The sequence below is a fragment of the Cornus florida genome, unplaced genomic scaffold (genome assembly GCF_030987335.1).
Source record: "Cornus florida cultivar Cherokee Brave unplaced genomic scaffold, ASM3098733v1 CherokeeBrave_3.0.0_Hap2_Chr02, whole genome shotgun sequence".
Classification (NCBI taxonomy): Eukaryota; Viridiplantae; Streptophyta; class Magnoliopsida; order Cornales; family Cornaceae; genus Cornus; species Cornus florida.
In genome coordinates, this window is record NW_026775572.1 from 18,883,586 (window position 1) to 18,904,817 (window position 21,232).

General features: G+C 37.7%; 2 protein-coding genes across 2 annotated transcripts; both read left to right on the top strand.

Annotated features, from left to right (window-relative positions):
- Positions 1–431: 431 nt before the first annotated feature.
- Positions 432–1,280, top strand: LOC132295745 (leucine-rich repeat extensin-like protein 5). Its single transcript, XM_059794036.1, has one exon. It carries the CDS (start codon positions 432–434, stop codon positions 1,278–1,280), a length of 849 nt encoding a protein of 282 aa, XP_059650019.1.
- Positions 1,281–16,415: 15,135 nt separating this feature from the next.
- On the top strand, positions 16,416–19,919 carry LOC132295746 (proline-rich extensin-like protein EPR1). Its single transcript, XM_059794037.1, has one exon. It carries the CDS (start codon positions 16,416–16,418, stop codon positions 19,917–19,919), a length of 3,504 nt encoding a protein of 1,167 aa, XP_059650020.1.
- Positions 19,920–21,232: the final 1,313 nt, after the last annotated feature.

The following is a 21,232-nucleotide window of genomic DNA, read 5'->3' on the forward strand; positions in this document are numbered from 1 at the left end:
ATTTTGAATTTCTAGGTTTGCTATCATAGAGTGAGGTAGGGAGTGTATTATGATTATAACTTAGTTATTTCTTTGTGTTTTGGGGTATAATGTGTGTTATGCATGTATTGTGAGTGTTGTGAGTGATTTCTATATATGTATTGAAGACATAGTCCTTAAATGATACTATAATGCTCACCCATGAATTGTTTATGTTTAAAGTGTTTAATTGATGACAATTGTCAATAAATTGATATAACCATAGTATACATATATGTGTTTTCATGCACCTTCCTTCCATATATGAGGGTTACTTCTTGATGTAGAATGATTTTGTGGCTATTTTGATGTCATTGTGAACTTTGACTTTTGAAAGCATGACTATATGTGTCATATTGCCTTGTACGTACTATATTAACATAATTGTTTACATGAATAGATTTAAGCTAATCATGATTAAACTGACTTTCGCAAATTCAAGGCTCAAGAGAGCTTATATTGCTCTTCAAGCATGGAAAAAAGCTATTTACTCTGACCTGCATAATGTAACAGCCAATTGGGTTAGTGAGAATGTGTATGCTTACAATGGTATACTTTGCACACCAACACACGATAATCCCAAATTAATAGTTGTTTTGGGTGTTTATATTAACCATGGTGATATAGCTGGGTACCTTCCAGTTGAGCTCGGGCTTTTGACTGATCTCACTATATTCCACATCAACTATAATTGGTTTTGTGGAATCATCCCAAATAGTTTCTCTAAACATCAACATTTTGAAGAGCTTGATGTCAGCAATAACCGCTTTGTGGGTTCATTTCCAGATGTTCTTCTCGAGTTACATTCCCTTGTATACATTGACATCAGATACAACAATTTTGAAGGGCCAATTCCAGCAAAACTCTTTGACAAGAAATATAATGTTTTGTTCTTGACTCATAATAGGTTAACTTCAGAAATCCCTGATCTCTGTGAATGGAAGTGCGGAAAAGCATCACCTCCTCCAACACCATCAAAGAGTTATATTCAACCTCCCATATCCAAGCTACCACCATCAACTCCGCCAACCCCTATATCCCAATCATCACCTCCTCTGACACCATCAACACCAACTCCACCAACATCAACTCTACCATCCCCTACATCCCAAACATTACCTCCTCCAACCCCATCCAAGAGTTATACCCCACCACCCACCCCAACTCCACTAAGCCAATCATCCAAATTATCCCCTCCATCAAAAGAAGGAAAAACTTATATTTCACCCCCATTTCCAAGCCACCAACATCAACTCCGCTAAGCCTTTCACAAAAAACATCACCACCACTTCATAAATATAACACTTATTCTCCACCTCCAACATCCAACCCACCAACATCAACACCGCTAACCCCAATAACCTAAGCATCACCTCCTCCGACACCATTAAATAGTTATAATCCACCTCCATATCAACTCCACCTACCCCTACATCCCAAGCATCACCTCTTCCAACACCATCAATATCAATTCCACCAACCCCTACATCCCAAGAATCACCTCCTCCAACACCATCAACAAGTCATATTTCACCACCTACATCAAAGCCACCAACATCAGCTCCACCAACACCTACATCCCAAACATCACCTCCTCCAACACCATTAAACAGTTATACACCACCTCCCACATCCAAGCCCCCAACTTTAACTCCACCAACCCATACATTCCAATCATCACCTCCTCCTACAATATCAACATCAACTCCACCAATCACTACATCCCAAGCATCACCTCCTCCGACACCATCCAATAGTTATTCTCTACCTCCCATGTCTAAGCCCCCAACGTCAACTCCACCAACCCCTTCATCCCAAGCATCGCCTCCTCCGACACCATCAATATCAACGCCACCAACCCCTACATCCCAAGCATCACCTCCTCTGGCACCATCAACAAGTTATAATCCACCTCTTACATCAAAGCCACCAATGTCAACTCCACCTACCCCTACATCCCAAACATCACCTTCTCCGACACCATCAACAAGTTATAATCCACCTCCCATATCAAAGCCACCAACATCAACTCCACCAACCTCTATATACCAAGTATCACCTCCTCCTACACCATCCAATAGTTATTCTCCACCCCCCACATCCAAGCCCCCAATGTTAACTCCGCCAACCCCCTCATTCCAAGCATCACCTCATCCGACATTATCAATAGCAACGCCACCAACCCCTACATCCCAAGCATCACCTCCTCTTGCGCCATCAACAAGTTACAATCCGCCTTCGACATCAAAACCACCAACACCATCTCCACCAACCCCTACATCTAAAACATCACTTCTTCCAATACCATCAAGTTAAAATCCACCTTCCACATCCAAGCCACCAACATCAACTCCACTAACCCCTATATACCAAGCATCACCCCCTCCTACACCTTCAACATCAACTCCACCAACCCCAACATACCAAGCATCACCTCATTTAACACCATCGAAGAGTTATACTTCATCTCTCACATCTGAGCCCCCTACATCAATTCCACCAACTCTTTCATCCCAAACATCACCTCCTCTGACACCGTCAAAGACTAATAGTACTCTTTCTCCCACTTCTAGTCCACCAAGTCACACACCAAAGCTATCTCCTGTCCCGCCTCCATCTTTTGACACCAGTTTTGACTCCTCTTAAACCTAACAAAGCATCTCCGAGCCCAGTGCCGACACAAACACTATTTTCGGCTCCTCCAAAATCTGTCAAAGAGTCTCCTGACTCAGTTCCAACTTAAATACCCATTTCAACTCCCCCTAAACCTACTAAAGCATTTCCCAACCATTCTCTGACTTAAACACCACTTCAGTCTCCACAGAAACAACCTAAGCCTTCCTCGATTCTAGCTCCTATTAAAACACCAAGTTCTCCACAAATACCTCCCAAGCAGTTTCCTATCCCGGCCCCAACTCCAAATCGAACACTGGTTTATCCTCATCAGAAACCTCCTAAGCCATCTCTACTTCCAGTTCCGATTCCGACTCATACATCAGTTTTAGCACCTCCTAGAGCGTCTCCAGTCCCAACTCCTACTCGAACACTAATTTTTCTACCTCAGAAATCTCCTAAGCAATCTCTAGTCCCAACTCCATTTCATACAATAGTTTCAACTCTTCCTAAACCGTCTCATTTCCCAACCCCTATTCGAACACCAATTTCTCTACCTCAAAAACCTCCTAAGCCATCTCTAGTACCAGCTCCAACTCATACCCCAGTTTCAGTTCCTCCTAAACATTCTCCAGTCCAGACTCTAACTCAAACACAAATTTCTCCACCTCAAAAACCTCCTAATCCATCTCCAATCCCAACTTCAATTTTGACACCAATTTTAACTCCTTTTAAACCCGTTAAGCCATCTCCAGTCCTAGCCCCAACTTTTACACCAGTTTTAGCTCCCCCAAAGCCATCTTTTGTCCCACCACTAGCTCAATCGCATCCACCAACACTAAGTTCTACACCAGTTTCAGCTCCTCCCAAACCATCTTTAGTCCCACCATCGGCTCAATCGCATCCGCCAGTTTCAACACCTCTTAAGCCATCTCCTGTCTCACCACCAATTCAATCATTACCACCAGTTTTATCTCCTCCTAAGCCATCTCCCATCCCACCTTCAGTTCAATCACATCCACCAGCACCAACACCTGCACGATCTTTAACTCCTCCTCTTATTAACACAGTTTATTCACCACCGCCAAGACATGAGGACTTCATTCTCCCACCAAACTTGGGCGCACAATACTCTTCTCCACCTCCGCCCATGTTCCCTTACTATTAAATAGTTTAGCAGTACTTCTTTTTATACATTTTTTTTTCCTAGTTTCTTTTTATGTATTCTTATCATTGATTTTGACTTTCTTCATCACGAGTTTCTAAACAATGGAGATACTTTTTTATTTTAATCTACATGGATACATTTAGTTCCACGTGAATGTTTTTCTCAAAGTACAATCTCAACTCAGTTATAAAAAATAAAAATTAAAAAAGGTTTCTCACTAGTTTTTGGAATAATTATTCTGACCACTACTTGATTTATTGATGTTTTTGTGTGTTTAGTCTAACAAATAAATAAAGTAAGGGGTAAAGTGCAAAAAATCCCCCTGAACTATTGCCCTTTTACAAATAACCCCAAGAACGATATATTTTTTCCTGAACTATTAATTTATTGTAATTAAGGACAAACTCATTAAAAAAAATACTATTTTACTCTTTCTCATTAAATTTGTTATTTTTTATTATATTATTGTTATTATCATTTTTCTTATCTAAATATTAATTATATATACCATTTACCTTAATTTTATTATTAATATCAATTTATCATAAAAATGGAAAAAAAAAATAGATTTGTAACTACCATTTTCTAAAATGATTAACTTATTATTAAATCTTTACTATTTATAATAAAACTTATTATACTCAATTTAAACTTTTTTACCGTAAAGAAATACCTTCCTTTTTCATACAATATATCCATGAAAAATTAATAAATTACTTAAATAAAAAATACCTTATTTTTCATGCACTATATTCATTAAAAATTAAGAAATTACTTAAATTGTTTTAAAATTTTTGTAACGACCTAAACCCGATGGATCAAGTCATTAACGACAGTGATCCGGTTACGGGTTCTTAACCGATCCCAAGGACAAACTAAGGGTATAACGGTCATTTTACACAAAGGATGAAAGATGAATTGATTCCAAGTGAGCCAAATGAATTTTATTTTAATCATATTAATCAACAAAACCCATTCTATAGGGATTTGGTGGCTATGATCAAGATTTCCCACAAATACCCATATTCGGTTAGAAAATTTTTTGACACTACTTCCCTAAAATAGCTATAACTCCTGGTGTGATTGGAATTAGAGGATGGGGTTTGTATCATTGGAAATCTGACTTTGAGCCGATTAGTTTAGACTTAAGAACGACCCAATTTGGGTTAAAAATGAGGAATTTATGACTATTTGAAGTTTGGGTTAACAATTAGTAAACACAAAGCAAGAATGCTCAGTCATTTGAGTTCCAACTCGATCGATCAAGTTCAAACTCGAACAATGGGACAGAGAGCATGTAATTTTTTATTTTCTCATATTTTTTTAAATGTGTAGGACTCGACCGTTCGAGTATCAACTCGATTGATCGAGTTATTCCTAGAAAATGGCCATGGACTCCCAAGGAAGCTTTGGTTTAGTTATTACATGCCATTATGACATTGGACACATCTTTTATAATAATCCAAATCCGCTGGATCCGGATCGCTAATCGGGTCCTTACCAGACCCGAAGTCATCCGAGGGTAACACGGTCATTTCACGTTAAATTACTTCTTTAAAGCACAATAAGGCCAAAATGATCATTTAAAATAATTATAATGGTTTAAAACCCAAAATAGTACAATAATCATTTACTCAAGTCATACAATGAATAAGATGATGTTCGGGGCTAATACAGTCATTTCCGTGGTTAAAATATAATTAATATATTATATTGGGTCACATAGTGTGTAACAATATACTTGAGTGAGTGGGAAATGGCAAAAATGGAAAATAAATGACAAGGGGAAAGCACACAGGAACCGGTCAACGCCTAACTCCTATACGTCTACTGGTTTAGGTCATTCGGTCGACGTGTGGGTCTCAGATGTCGACGACATATCGACAGGTCATGTAATTGTACACTACCCAAAAATAAGAGATACCGGTCGACGTATAGGTACTTGCACATCGGCCGAAACTTCCTAAGCCTGTAATATTTGCTTCTTTGAATTGATAAACCAAATTGTACACAACCACCCCACAATACAACCACTAAACCAGCACAATTACATTGCTAAAATGCCATTAAACGAATATATATAAATACACTTACGTTAAAATACTCCAAATAAATCCCTTCCTCATATACATTCAAACAAAACCACATTATAAAATTTTAGGCGTATTCATTCACATATGCTATGAAATACATAACATATATCCAAGGATTAAATAAAATTAAATTTAATTACATCCCCAAAATATACCAAATATGCCTAAAAGAATATAATTATAAATTTAGACCCTTATGGTTATAAATACAGTGATTTATAATTGAATTTATATATACTACGCATTAGCTACAAAATTAATGAAAAATACTCCCGTCAACCCTAATTATGCATGTGAGGGTCCGTTATCTACCGCATCATCATTTTAACCTGAAAAATGATAATGGAAGGGGTGAGCACAGAGTCTCAGTAAGAGATGTCTACGGCACCAATTTTGGACTCCCTTGAGCCACACATCACCCATTGGGGATAAAAGAGAGTCGAGATCATACTTAAGGGATTTTTACGGAATTTAAACCATATCTCAATCAAAATAATAGCATGAATACAACTTTGCAAGCTATGAATGTGAATGCAATGTAATGCAAGTCCGTTCCCGCACTTGATCTCAAACCTACCTCAACTCTCACCTACGCTAACCGACTTTACCGAGCTGAGATTGATATTATCCTTGGCCTTATGGCTATTTAGGGTTTAGTATAAACTTTTTCATGTCCTGCATCGGACCGCACTCCCTTTAGGTCGAGTTAGCACCGGTCTCATGATACCCGGTCCATTTCTAATTTCATCTTTCCCACCCCATCCTAAGATGGCTAACTTATCAATCTCTTCCAACTTTTTCCCACCATTCTAAAATGCCTCAAATATCCTTCTCATTCAATTTTTTCCACCATGCCATGCACATGAATGCAATTGCATCAAATTAACCTCAACTTCACTTACAAGATAACCATGGCATAACATGACGTTTCTTTAAAGAAAATGAACACAAGTATAACATTGGTTATACATTAATTTCAAGCATGCTCATCACAAATCTCCTATCATCACAACCATGCTATATTCATCATTTTAACAACTTTGCACCAAGGCCATGTTATACACATACTTAACATGAAATTAATCACATTTTTATCCACATACTAGCATGTTTTAAACATAAATCAAACAAGTTTTCCCTAGAACAATATCACACATGTCTTTGACATAAAAAGGAACACAACTACACATCATTTATTAGCATGTCTTTTTCACACTAACACGGTCACTTTAATTTAACAATTTCACACTTATAGAGAATTTCAAGGATGACAAGAATTGATACTCAATGAAAGACAAAATTTTGAAGCATTAGGAAAACCCCTACCTTAAATAAGCTAGCCAAACAAGCCCAAGGCTAAGCCAAATTCAAAATCCCCCAAGTGTGTCCAAGATTGGTCTCAAATGAAAGCCCTTAATGTGTAGAATAAAACTCCCTTCTTGCTCATTCCCAAAATCTAACTCTAAACCCCTCAAAAATGGCCTTGATGCAATATGTATATAGATGTATATAGATATAGAAAGAGAAAGGGAAATTGTAGAGAAAGAGGGAAAGAGTGTTCTGCCGAGAGTGAGGAAGAGGAAAAGAAATGGGTTGGTCAACATTTGACCTTATGGTCCATAATATGCCACTTGCCAAAATGTGGGTGATTATCATTTTTTGGTTAGTTACTTGTAATGTGTCCAATTTTCATTATTTTCCAATTTCTAGAATTTTTCGTTTTTGCAAGGGCATTCTGGTATTTTCTCGTTTTGCGTGCCAAACACAGTGGAGTGTGCCGATTGTGTCCGAGGGTTGGTTGGAACATTTCATTAAGTTCAGGACTCTTTGAAATGCCAAGGTTGCCATTTTTGCATTTTTTTTTCATTTTTCAGGCCGGACGGTCCCGTGTGGGACCCGCTACCGGAATTGTTGCGTACAGAAACTTTTAATTGGGTCTATCTGCACCTCATGCATCTTATTTATTATATTTATGTGGATGTGAATTATTTAATGTGTATATGTTTTTGTGTGATGTAAAAAGGAAAAAGAAAATAAAAGAAAATGGTGGGGCCCACATTTTTGTTATAATTGGACCAAAAAGGCATTTTTAGCCTTATTTCCCACTTCACTTTCTCTTTCCCCGCTGGTATCTCTCTCACCCTCTCAAACTTTCTTTTTTCTTTTTCTTTTTACTTCAAGACTTTGATCCTTGATTTATCCCTTGATTTTTGGAGTTTTTGAGTGCCGTTTGCGGCAAATTAAAGATCACAACGAGATCTACGATTTGATCGGAACAATTTCTTATTAGGTGCACTCTAGGAAATTTGAGATCTAGGGCACAAATTTGGGGGTTTTTGCTTAATTTGAGGTAGAGGTCTCTAATCCTCACTTTCTTGCACCTTTGTGAGTTTTTCTACTATAATTGTTGTCAAACAAGTTTAATTTGAATTGATTGTCTTCTAAATGACTTAATTGTGTATATGAAGCATGTAATTATGTGTATTTGTTGATTTGCATGGAAAGCATGTCTAATTGTTGATTTTCTATACATATTGTGTTCGTTAAATTGTTAGAACTTGTTAGATGGAAGTATGCTATTTGTGTAGTATAAAATCCCTTATTACCCTAGCATTGAAAACATGAGACATACATGCATACCATGGGGCATGAATGAAGGGAAATGATTTGAAACGAATGAAAAAGAGATTTTTGGGGAATTATTTTGATTAAAGTGATTTTATGAAAACCCGGTCGCCACGGAGTCATCAAAGGCCGGTGTGTTAATGTAACCTAGAGGGAACTAGGGAAACACCCTTGCGTGGTTGAGCTATTTGGGCCTAAATGACGTCGCGGGGGTACCAAGGGTCAGGGATAGTAGCCAATCCTTCTCTTGTGTCGCTGCGGAGTCACCAACGGACGGGTTATATTAACAGTTTGAAAAGTGATGGATTTGGATTTTTGAAATGGGGAGCGACATACATGGCATTACATTCATGGACGGCATTGTTTGTTTTGAACTTGAAAAATAATGTTATATTCCTTCCTGACATAGCATAACCCCGCTTCCTATGGTTCTATTCATTATTTGGATTCACGGGGTTACAAGAGGTGTGTCTTAAGCACCACCTACTGAGCGATTCGCTCACCCCTTCATATTTAACATTTTTTCAGGACTCGGGGAGAAAATAGTAGATGCAGACCCATCGCAAGGCTAAGGAGGACTAGAAGTCCAATTTTGACACCTTCTGTATATTCACCATTCTTTTGTAACGTCTCAACTATTAGTGAGGTGTATTCATTTAGTAAACTAAGACCATGCATTGTAACTATAAACTTTATGGCAATTTGATGCAAATTGAGACTATGTAATTATTTAATGATGAATGGGGAAATGAAATTTTATTTTGTTCAATCAATGACGCCTATCAATTGTATAAGGTCATATCCTGTTGCCCTGAATTCAGAATTAGATTGCAAAACAGGTCCAGTTGTGATTTGGCTCACAACTAGTACAGTTGGAGTCCATTCCAGTGAGTTCAGGGGTGTAAGGCCTTGTTTTGGCCGGCTGAACCTCACCATCAGCCGACCAAAACCCCAGGTTCGGCCGACCGAACCCCCTCTATCAACCGACCGACAGGCCAATTCTAGAAAGTCCCAAGAGCATGCTATTTTCACAATCGTTTCAACCGGCCGACCATATAGGTCAGTCGACCGATTCATCCTCATCAGTCGGCCGACTATGGCTTTTCAGCCAGCTGATTCTTCCCTTTTAACTTGTACATTTGACCACCTTCGTAAAGTAGTGACCCTGAAGTATCTTGGACCCAGGACTGACTCATGTGTCATGTATTGACGTATGAAATGACGGTGTCATCCTTAGTTGACCTCGGGTTCGGGTAAGGACCCGGTTAACGGTTCGGACCAATGGGTTCGGGTCGTTACATTACTCTTTTGCCCATCTACATTCATTTCAATGCCAACTAGGTCCCCAAAATATCTTCCTAATATACAAACACACATACATGTATATATTGGTGAAAAATCCATAACACCCTTAAGGCAAAATAGTGTAACAGGGAGGAGTTCTCAAACCCGGAAGTCGTCCCAATTCCCAAAAAATTTTAAAAATCATCCCATTGCCTTAAAATGACTTAAATAATTGAGAATGCATTTCTAGAGCTCTCGTCTAGAAAAATAACCAAAACGGCTCTCGGGGGCCGCGTGGCACGCCTAACGAGGCACAAAAAATAATAAAATTTCAAAAAAAATCTGGGAGATTACATCTTTACAACTCAAAACCAATCTCAACTATTGGGTTTGTGGCTCAAAATTGTGTGCGTAAATTAATTTCCTTTTCCATTTTGGAATGCTGAAATTTGTGAAGGAAATTATATCCCATTAAGTTTCTATTTTAGAGTTGAGATTGATATGGTAACTCCTTGTGTGGAAGTTGGGGAATACTTGTCCAATAAGGAATTGGATTTGAAGACTCTATAAATAGAGATGGGTATGAGAGGTTTAGAGAGAGAAAGAGAGAGAAGAGAGAAAAGATGTAAGGGGTTTAAGGTTGAGTGTTGTGAGGAGAGGAGTGAGTATATGTAATTCTCGAGTGTATACATGTAGCCTCATAAGAGATGATATGAGTGAGTGAGTGGGATTTTGACATGTGGTTGTATATTCTCTTCCTTGATTCATAATAGTGAAATATCTCTCTCCCATAGACGTAACCCTAGAGTTGGGTGAATCATGTAAAATATTGTGTTATGCGTAGATGTGTGTGTGATTGTTATCTCTATATATACTTGTGTTAATGTGATGTGATGATGCTTCCCCTATATGTGATGAAAAAGGGATTTAATTCTCAACAACAGCCGACCGTTGAGTGGGTTGGAGGGAATTAATTATCCCCAACAACTGGTATCAGAACTGATAGTGGGTCAGAGCCTGTGATTGGTCCTAAAAATTAGTAGTAGAAAACTGCTGCGAAGTTTGTCAGGGTATAAGATGATCGTGAGGTACTATGGAGATTTAATCAGAGTTGCTGATGATACAAGGTATGTTGATGATGTGAAACCCATGAAGAACAAGTCTTGGAACAAACTAAAGGATACTCGTTTTCAAGATGGGGCAAAGGTGATACAGTTGAAGCCCACGAGGAATAAGTTTTGGGGATAAGCCAAAAGTGAGTGCTAGTTCTCAAGATGGGGCAAGGGGTGTGAAGAATGAAGGGGTTTGCTCTAAGCCCAATAAAGAGCAAAGGGAAATGTGAAGAGTGAAGAGGAGAGGTTTGTTACTTTGAGCACGAAAAACAATTGATGAAGATGAGTTGAAGATTGGTGAGTTGCCATATATGAGCAATTGAACACCAATGGGGTGGATAGAGAAAAAGAAGAATGATGAAATTTGAGAAAAGGTGGAGATTGTTAGAGAGTTTCTCAATTTTATCACAGTGCTTTATTTGAGGTGGAGAAATCTTCAGTTAAGGTGGAGCTTTGAAGAGATCCTTGTTCGAGGTGGAGCTATGGAAAAGCATGTGAAGACCAATTTCAAGCCAAGGTGGAAAGTGTTGGGTTTGTGGCTCAAAATTGTGTGGATAAATTAATTTCCTTTTCCGTTTTAGAATGCTGAATATTGTGAAGGAAATTATATCCAATTAAGTTTCTATTTTAGAGTTGAGATTGATATGGTAACTCCTTGTATGAAAGTTGGGGAATACTTATCCAATAAGGAATTGGATTTGAAGACTCTATAAATAGAGATGGGTGGAGGGATTTAAAGAGAAAGAGAGAAGAGAGAAAAGATGTAAAGATGTAAAGGGTTTAAGGTTGAGTGTTGTGAGGAGAAAGTGAGTATATGTAATTACCGAGTGTATACATGTAGCCTCATAAGAGATGATATGAGTGAGTGAGTGAGATTTTGACATGTGATTGTATATTCTCTTCCTTGATTCATAATAGTGAAATCTCTCTCTCCCATGGACGTAACCCTAGAGTTGGGTGAACTATGTAAAATATTGTATTGTGCATGGATGTGTGTGATTATTATCTCCATATATACTTGTGTTGATGTGATGTGATGATGCTTTCGCTGTATGTGATGAATGACGGATTTAACTCTCAACAACAGCCGACCGTTGAATGGGTTTGAGGGAGTTAATTATCCCTAACACTAACACATTCACATACATAGATACATCGATGTGGCAGCGTTCATACAACATAGTAGATTCAAATTACATCGTTAAATGGCTCTAGAATTCTAGGATGGAGTAGGAATTATAATTAGACCACAAAAGATGGATTATCGGTCTTCCTATCATTCCTCCCTAAAATACACAAAAAAATAAAATAAAATAAAATAGCCACCAAATGTACATGCATGACAAAATATATCATCATTTACAAGTCATCCATAAACATCAAAAGGTTACACATATACAAGTTCTAAACACTATGTCTATCAAAAGTAAGTCCAACTCCTCAAGTGCTTCAAAGATGAGTTTGAGGGTTCTCCACCACTTTTTTTCCACTTCTGAAAAATGAGTACTGTAAAAAGCTATCTCTTAACAACATGAAATTAGGCACGTTGTAATTATGCCGTTGTGTATTCCCATTTTTCTTGGAAGATATGAATTGTGAAAGCAAAAAAGAAAGGCATCCAGTTTCGGATTAAGTAGAATTTTGCATTAACAATTTATCAAGCACATTATGTAATTGTTTTTACTTGGTTCTTAACTAGGTTCATTCTGTGTAATTGGTTCTTAACTAGGTTCATTATGTGTAACTAGCATTATTAATGTTAATTTTAAGGTAAATGGCCTTCCACACACCTGCATGGGCCACCATCTGCCTGGAATTTTACTAAATACCAACCCCTATTAAAATGCATTAAACAGTCTTGAACTATCTCCAAAAAATTATAAAATATCCGAATCATTGTACAAATCTCCCGACCATTAAGAGCCAATTTGGGATTGCTGTTAGAATGTTAAAAGTGCTTTTAATAGTAGAACTGTTATAAAAGTGCTGCCAGTAAAATGCAGTTAAGCGTTTGGTGATACATTGTATAAAGTATTTTTTATACTTGAAACACTTTTAAATTTGGTTAGTAATAATGTTGCTTAAAGCACTTTTATTACTAATTTTACTATATTACCCTTACACTAAACATATACTAATTCCCTAATATTAAATATTATAAAATTTCACTAAGTTGAATAATTTATAAAGATCAACTTATACTTTTTTTTTTAATCACATATTTTGTTTATGATATTGAATTTGTATTGAATACTAAAATATAAATGAGTTAAACATATTTTAATGATGATTAACTTGTATCTGATTTGGAATTTTCCAGTAATAAAATAAGCAAATTTGTTCATATGCTATCAAATAATAAAATTTAATAATATAATATTTTGCAATATAGACAACATTTCATAAAATAAAACTAAACACTTTAACCACAATTAATAATCTTATTACTTGTTATTTAAGATAATAGTATAAATGTATTATAGTTATTTTAAAAACAAATTAAAAATCATAATTTATTAAAAATTAAGTAATTAACAATTATATAATTTAGAATCCCAAAATAAACTGGGATTGGAAGGCTGGAGAGTCCCAAAATAAATTAGGATTTTAGTTTGTTACACAGTCCATGTTGTTTACTATTTGTTTGTAGAAGGGATACAATTGTATTTATAAAAAATATAAAGGGATTAAATTGTTAAAAAGAAAATTAGTTACCTAAAAACATGGACCTCTATCTTAACGCAATTTTAAAAGTTACGATTTCTAACTTCATTTAAACGCGCTTTTTAGATCTAACCTCTACTATCTAGAAGGGCTTTTTTTTTTTTTTCACCAAACACATTACATCGCAATTTTTTAAAATAGAAGTGTTTTTAAAAAATAGAGAAGCAATCCCAAACACCCACTTAAATGTAGTGAATGGGGCCACATGTACCCGATGTACTGTAGAACTTCAATTTTAAATAACTAGACTATGAGGCTATGACTTTGTTTAAACTACGAGTTTCTTGACACCTCCACTTAAATTGATGGGGTGGATGGATATAACTTCCAGCCCCGATTGGATTATGCCAACTCTTCTTATTCAAAAATAAAATATATATATATATATATAGATATAGATATAGATATCAAATAAAAACTATCTTTTCCATGTCAATACAACCACTTTCTCTCCCTACAACTCTCTCTCTATTTATGGCGCGGTGATTGTTGAAGAATGATTTCTAAGGTTTCAAACACCTGACGCCACCACATCCACGCCCACAACTCTCGATCTCTCTTCTATTTCCTTCAAATCAAATATCCTTTTTCTCATAACATGATGGTACCCAAAGAGTTTTTTATCCCCATCAACACAAGTGTCCAGAGCCAAAAAGGAGAACACATCTTAGTGTTTGTGATTGTCTTTTTGGGGTTGTGGTTGTTAAAAAGTCTATTTTTTTGTTGCTGGGATTAAATCTGTGAGTACCATATTGGAGTCCTCATTCATTTATGGTTTTGTTTTATATTTTGGAATGCTTGTCACTGTCAATTTTATTCATATCAATACTCACCTTCTATATCCATATCAATATGCCACGACAGGAAGAACCAAGTACCCCATTTGCGAATATCTGAGTGAATGGCACTGAGGAGGATAGATCAACGGATGTGAAGATGGCCGGACCGGCAAGGTACCAATGCTTTTCTTGAAGAAATCTTGAATTCTTGAAATTGGTGGGATGTTGGCACCCGCAATTAATTCTTGAATTCTTGTGACTTGCTCATCGATAAAAGAAACATCCTTGAGTTTTGCCATATTTCTCTACGTCTTAGGATTTCTGGGAAGTCAATGCTCGAGTACAAATGGGCTAAGATTTCTGGGAAGTCCATGCTCGAGCACAAATGGGCTGTGCTCGAGCTCTGGGGCCTTGACTTCATCAATTTCTCCTGTTGACTCCAAAACCGTCTCGGAAGGTCTAGAACATTACTTCAAGCTTCAAAACCATGATCTTCTCCTTATCTTCCGGCAATAACCTACAAAAAGCAATTAAACAAAAATAAATATAAAAACCAGAATAAAACAACGCTAGGGCATTAACATTTGCACATTTGAGGGTTCGAACATTAAATATTAAGCACTTATGAAACTCACACATCCCCTGACCTTTTACTTTAGAAATTCGAATCTCCTCCTCAGATCTCATGACAAAGTGCAACACCATGAAACAATGATGTAATGTAGTTGTATAAGTGATGTAAATTATTGCATAAGTGATGTACATGCATGAGATGAAGCAACGTATGAACCGACACATGAGAGGGGTAACAATGTAAGGGCATATGACGGAGCACAGGAGAAAGTACGGTTCTTGCTTTGTATCAAGGAAGAACTACTAGACTGTTGTCCTTACTTTTATTAAAAGTTGTGTTTTTTTTTTTTTTTTTTTTTTTTTCAACAAGAAACTCCTCACCTATTTGGTGTCCAGGATAAATGCGTGTACTCGGAGAAGATATCTCCAAGTGAACTACTCTCTACAGGCAATATGAGACATCACATATATATATTTATATATATATTGATTTGAAACTTCAAATTTTAAATTACTGCAAAGAAATTTTTAGAAATGAAATCTTCTAAATTAATAAACTTATTCATGGGTGCAGCGAAGGTGCTCTCATATACATTTTTTCAATATTTACTTTTGATTGTCTAGTTGCAATTAGCTTAACATTATGAACCCAATGTAAATATATACAGATCCTGTGTTTCTTTCAACTTTCCACACCTTGTAACCTACATCTCAGTTTCTAAATTGCTTTTTCAATATTATTCTCCAAATGTTTTCGAAGTAAAACTTGTCAGCGGTAACATTCAGAATATCATATCCTTGAAATAAAACATATACATGTATATTATATATTTTGGATTCTCAGAAAAACCATGATCTTGTAGTCATTATAAACCATGTATTTATTGTGTCCGAAACTGGGGCCGAATTCAATGTGGTAAATGAAAGCAAAAACTAATTATAACATTTAATAACAAATTTAAAAAAGATTTTTTTGCTCAGCTATGTAGTCATGATCCCATAGCAAAATCAATTACATCAACAAAGCAGATGACTAAAAAAAAGGAGAAAATATAACAAGAAAGAAACAGACAGTGTATCAAAAGATATATATAACATACCTTCCAAAATGTCATTGCCAGCTAAAGAATGTTTAAAATAAGGCCGTGCTTTGTCAAGCAAATTAGCTAAAGGAAGACATGTTTATTGTTAACTTTTAGTTAGATTTGCTAAAGTTGTCCAATTAAAGCACACCAAAATAAACAGAATCACTCCTAAATTTTTGCCCCTAAAATTATAGCCCCATGAATTCAGGGACTAAAAATGGAGACTACGGTAAAGCATCTCCCTGCCCTCCCTCCACCTCCATAGAAGACCCTCCAGTAGACTCATAGACGATTGCAAGAAGCCTTGGACCAATCCAAGGTAGTGGTTTGGCGTTGCAAACATGAAAGTCTCATCCTACTCTCTTATATTCACCCTTCTATTCTCTTCTTTCTCGTCCTTCTCCTTGGCCTTAACTGATGCTGAGGCATCCTATATTGCTCATCGGCAACTTTTGAGTCTTTCTCAAAACAATGATCTTCCCGATGGGGTTGGAAAAGACATTGATATTAAACTGACTTTTGCAAATTCAAGACTCAAGAGAGCTTATATAGCTCTTCAAGCATGGAAAAAAGCGATCTACTCTGACCCGTATAATGTAACTGCCAATTGGGTTGGTGAGAATGTGTGTGCTTACAATGGTATACTTTGCACACCAGCACGTGATGATCCCAAATTAACAGTTGTTTCTGGTGTTTATCTCAACCATGGTGATATAGCAGGGTACCTTCCAGTTGAGCTCGGGCTTTTGACTGATCTCACTACATTCCACATCAACTCTAATCGGTTTTGTGGAATCATCCCGAATAGTTTCTATAAACTACAACATTTGGAAGAGCTTGATGTAAGCAATAACCGCTTCGTGGGTTCATTTCCAGATGTTCTTCTCGAGTTACATTCCCTTGTATATATTGACATCAGATTCAACAATTTTGAAGGGCCATTAATTCCAGTAAAACTCTTTGACAAGAAATATGATGTTTTGCTTTTGACTCACAATAGGTTCACTTCAGAAATCCCTGATCTCTGTGAATGGAAGTGCGGAAAAGCATCACCTCCTCCAACACCATCAAAGAGTTATACTCCACCTGCCATATCCAAGCCACCTCCATCAACTCCGCCAACCTCTACATCCCAATCCTCACCACCTCTGACACCATCAACACCAACTCCACGAATATCAACTCCACCATCCCCTACATCCCAAACATTACCTCCTCCGACCCCATCCAAGAGTTATACCCAGCCACCCACCCCAACTCCACCAAGCCAATCATCCAAATTATCCCCTCCATCGCAAGAAGGAAAAACATATATTTTACCTCCCATTTCCAAGCCACCAACATCAACTCCGCCAAGCCCTTCACAAAAAGCATCACCACCTCCTCATAAATATAGCACTTATTCTCTACCTCCCACATCCAAGCCACCAACATCAACTCCGCCAACCCCTTCATCCCAAACATCACCTCCTCTGACACCATTAAATAGTTATACTCCACCTCCCATGTCAACTCCACCCACCCCTACATCCCAAGCATCACCACCTCCAACACCATTAATATCAACTCCACCAACCCCTACATTCCAAGCATCACCTCCTCCAACACCATCAACAAGTCATACTCCACCACCTGCATCAAAGCCACCAACATCAGCTCCACCAACACTTGCATCCCAAACATCACCTCCTCCAACACCATCAAATAGTTCTACACCACCTCCCACATCCAAGCCCCCAACTTCAACTCCACCAACCCCATCATTCCAATCATCACCTCCTCCTACACCATCAACATCAACTCCACCAACCACTACATCCCAAGCATCACCTCCTCCAACACCATCAAATAGTTATTCTCCACCTTCCACATCTAAGCCCCCAACGTCATCTCCGCCAAACCCTTCATCCCAGGCATCGCCTCCTTTGACACCATCAACATCAACGCCACAAACCCCTACATCCCAAGCATCACCTCCTCTGACATCATCAGCAAGTCATAATACACCTCCCACATCAAAGCCACCAACATCAACTCCACCAACCCCTACATCCCAAACATCACCTCCTCCGACACCATCAACAAGTTATAATCCACCTCCCACATCAAAGCCACCAACATCAACTCCACCAACCTCTATATACCAAGCATCACCGCCTCCTACACCATCCAATAGTTATTCTCCACCTCCCACATCTAAACCCCCAACATCAACTCCGCCAACCCCTTCATTCCAAGCATCACCTCCTCTAACATCATCAACATCAACACCACCAACCCCTACATCCCAAGCATCACCTCCTCGGGCACCATCAACAAGGTACAATCCACCATCCACGTCAAAACCACCAACATCAACTCCACCAACCCCTATATCCCAAACATCACCTCCTCTGACACCATCAAGTTATAATCCACCTCCCACATCAAAGCCACCAACATCAATTCCACCAACCCCTATAAACCAAGCATCACCCCCTCCTACACCTTCAACATCAACTCCACCAACCCCAACATCCCAAGCACCACCTCCTTCAACACCATCGAAGAGTTATACTCCACCACCCATATCTAAGCCCCCTATATCAATTCCGCCAACTCCTTCTTCCCAAGCATCACCTCCTCCGCCCACCTTTAGTCCACCAAGTCACACACTAAAGCCATCTCATGTCCCGACTCCATCTTTGACACCAATTCTGACTCCTTCTAAACCTGGCAAAGTATCTCCGGGGCCAGTGCCTACACAAACACTATTTTTAGCTCCTCCTAAACCTATAAAAGAGTCTCCTGGCCCAGCTCTAACTCAAGCACCCATTTCAACTCCCCCTAAACCTACTAAAGCATTTCCCAACCCATCTCCGACTCAAATACCAATTCAGTCTCCACATAAACCTCCTAAGCCTTCCCCGATTCCAGCTCCTATTAAAACACCAAGTTCTCCACAAAAACCTCCCAAACAGTCTCCTATCCCGGCCACGACTCCGGATCGAACTTTAGTTTATCCTCCTCAGAAACCTCCTAAGCCATCTCTAGTTCTGGCTCTGACTCCGACTCATACATCAATTTCAGCACCTCCTAGAGCGTCTCCAATCCCAACTCCTACTCGAATGCTAATTTTTCCGCCTCAGAAATCTCCTAAGCCATCTCCAGTCCTGACTCCTTTTCATACAACAGTTTCAACTCCTCCTAAACCGTCTCATTTCCCAACCCCTATTCGAACACCAATTTCTCCACCTCAAAAAACTCCTAAGCCATCTCTCATACCAGCTCCAACTCATACCTCAGTTCCAGCTCCTCCTAAACATTCTCCAGTCCCGACTCCAATTCAAACACCAATTTCTCCACCTCAAAAACCTCATAATCCATCTCCAATCCCAACTCCAGTTTCGACACCAATTTCAGCTCCTCTTAGACCCGTTAAGCCATCTCCAGTCCCAGCCCAAACTTTTACACCAATTTCAGCTCCTCCTAAGCCATCTCTTGTCCCACCACCAGCTCAATCGTATCCACCAACACTAAGTTCTACACCAGTTTCAACTCCTTCCAAACCATCTTTAGTCCCACCACCAGTTCAATCGCATCCACCAGTTTCAATACCTCCTAAGCCATCTCTTATCTCACCACCGGTTCAATCACTACCACCAGTTTCATCTCCTCCTAAGCCATCTCCCATCTCACCATTGGTTCAATCACATCCACCAGCACCAACACCTGCACGATCCTTAACTCCTCCTCCTTTTCACATAGTTTCTTTACCACCGCCAAGACACGAGGACTTCATTCTCCCACCAAACTTGGGCACACAATACTCTTCCCCACCTCCGCCCATGTTCCCTGGCTATTAAATAGTTTAGCAGTAACTTCTTTTTTTATATTTCTTTTTCCCTAGTTTCTTTCTATGTATTCTTATCATTGATTTTGACTTTAAAATATATGTACAACTCATTCTTCATCACGTGTTTCTAAACAATGGAGATGTTTCTTATTTTAATCTACATGGATACATTTAGTTCCACGTGAATGTTTTTCTCAAAGTACAATCTCAACTTAGTTATAAAAAATAAAAATAAAAAGGTTTCTCACTAGTTTTTGGAATAATTATTGTGACCACGAGTTGATTTATTGATGTTTTTGTGTGTTTAGTCTAACAAATAAATAAAGTAAAGGGTAAAGTGCGAAAAATCCCCCCGAACTATTACCTTTTTGCAAATAACCCCATGAACTATATATATTTTCCTAAACTATTGATTTATTATAATTAAGAACAAACTCATTTAAAAATAATTTTTTACCCTTTCTCATTAAATTTGTTATTTTTTATTATCGTTTCTCTTATCTAAATATGAATTATATATACCATTTACCTTAATTTTATTATTAATATCAATTTATCATAAAAATGGAAAAAAAAAATTAGATTTATAACTACCATTTTCTAAAATGATTAACTTATTATTAAAACTTTACTATTTATAATAAAACTTATTGTACTCGATTTAAAATTTTTTACCATAAAGAAATACCTTCCTTTTTCATACAATATATCCATGAAAATTTGATAAATTACTTAAATAAAAAATACCTTATTTTTTCTTGCAGTATATTCATGAAAAAATAAGAAATTACTTAAATTGTTTTAAAATTTTTGTAAAGACCCAAACCCAATGGATTCAAGTCATTAATGATAATGATCCAATTATGGGTTCTTATCCGACCCCGAGGACAAACTAGGTGTATAATGGTCATTTTATACACCAAGGATCACTACAAGAAAAAACGTCTTTTACGAGCGCCCAAACACCTCGTGAAAACGCAATTGACATCCTCGTCTATTATGCCCTTGTAAATGCTCTTAACTTTTTACGGGGGCTAGCAATGCTCGTAAAACAGTAAAGTATGAGACATTAGCCACTCGTTAATAACTAATTTACAATGGAAGAAGCCCTCGTTAATAATTAATTTACGGTGCCACTAGCCACTCGTTAATAATTTATTTACGGTGCCGCTAGCCGCTCGTTAATAATTTATTTACGGTACCGCTAGCCGCTCGTCAATAATTTATTTACGATGCCTCTAGCCGCTCGTTAATAATTTATTTATGGTACCGCTAGCCACTCGTTAATACATATTGCTAACTATAAAAAACTTTTCTACGGGG

Bases quoted from the DNA above. Each gene is read 5' to 3' on its own strand.
- LOC132295745 (XM_059794036.1), top strand. From the start codon at position 432: ATGATTAAACTGACTTTCGCAAATTCAAGGCTCAAGAGAGCTTATATT.
- LOC132295746 (XM_059794037.1), top strand. From the start codon at position 16,416: ATGAAAGTCTCATCCTACTCTCTTATATTCACCCTTCTATTCTCTTCT.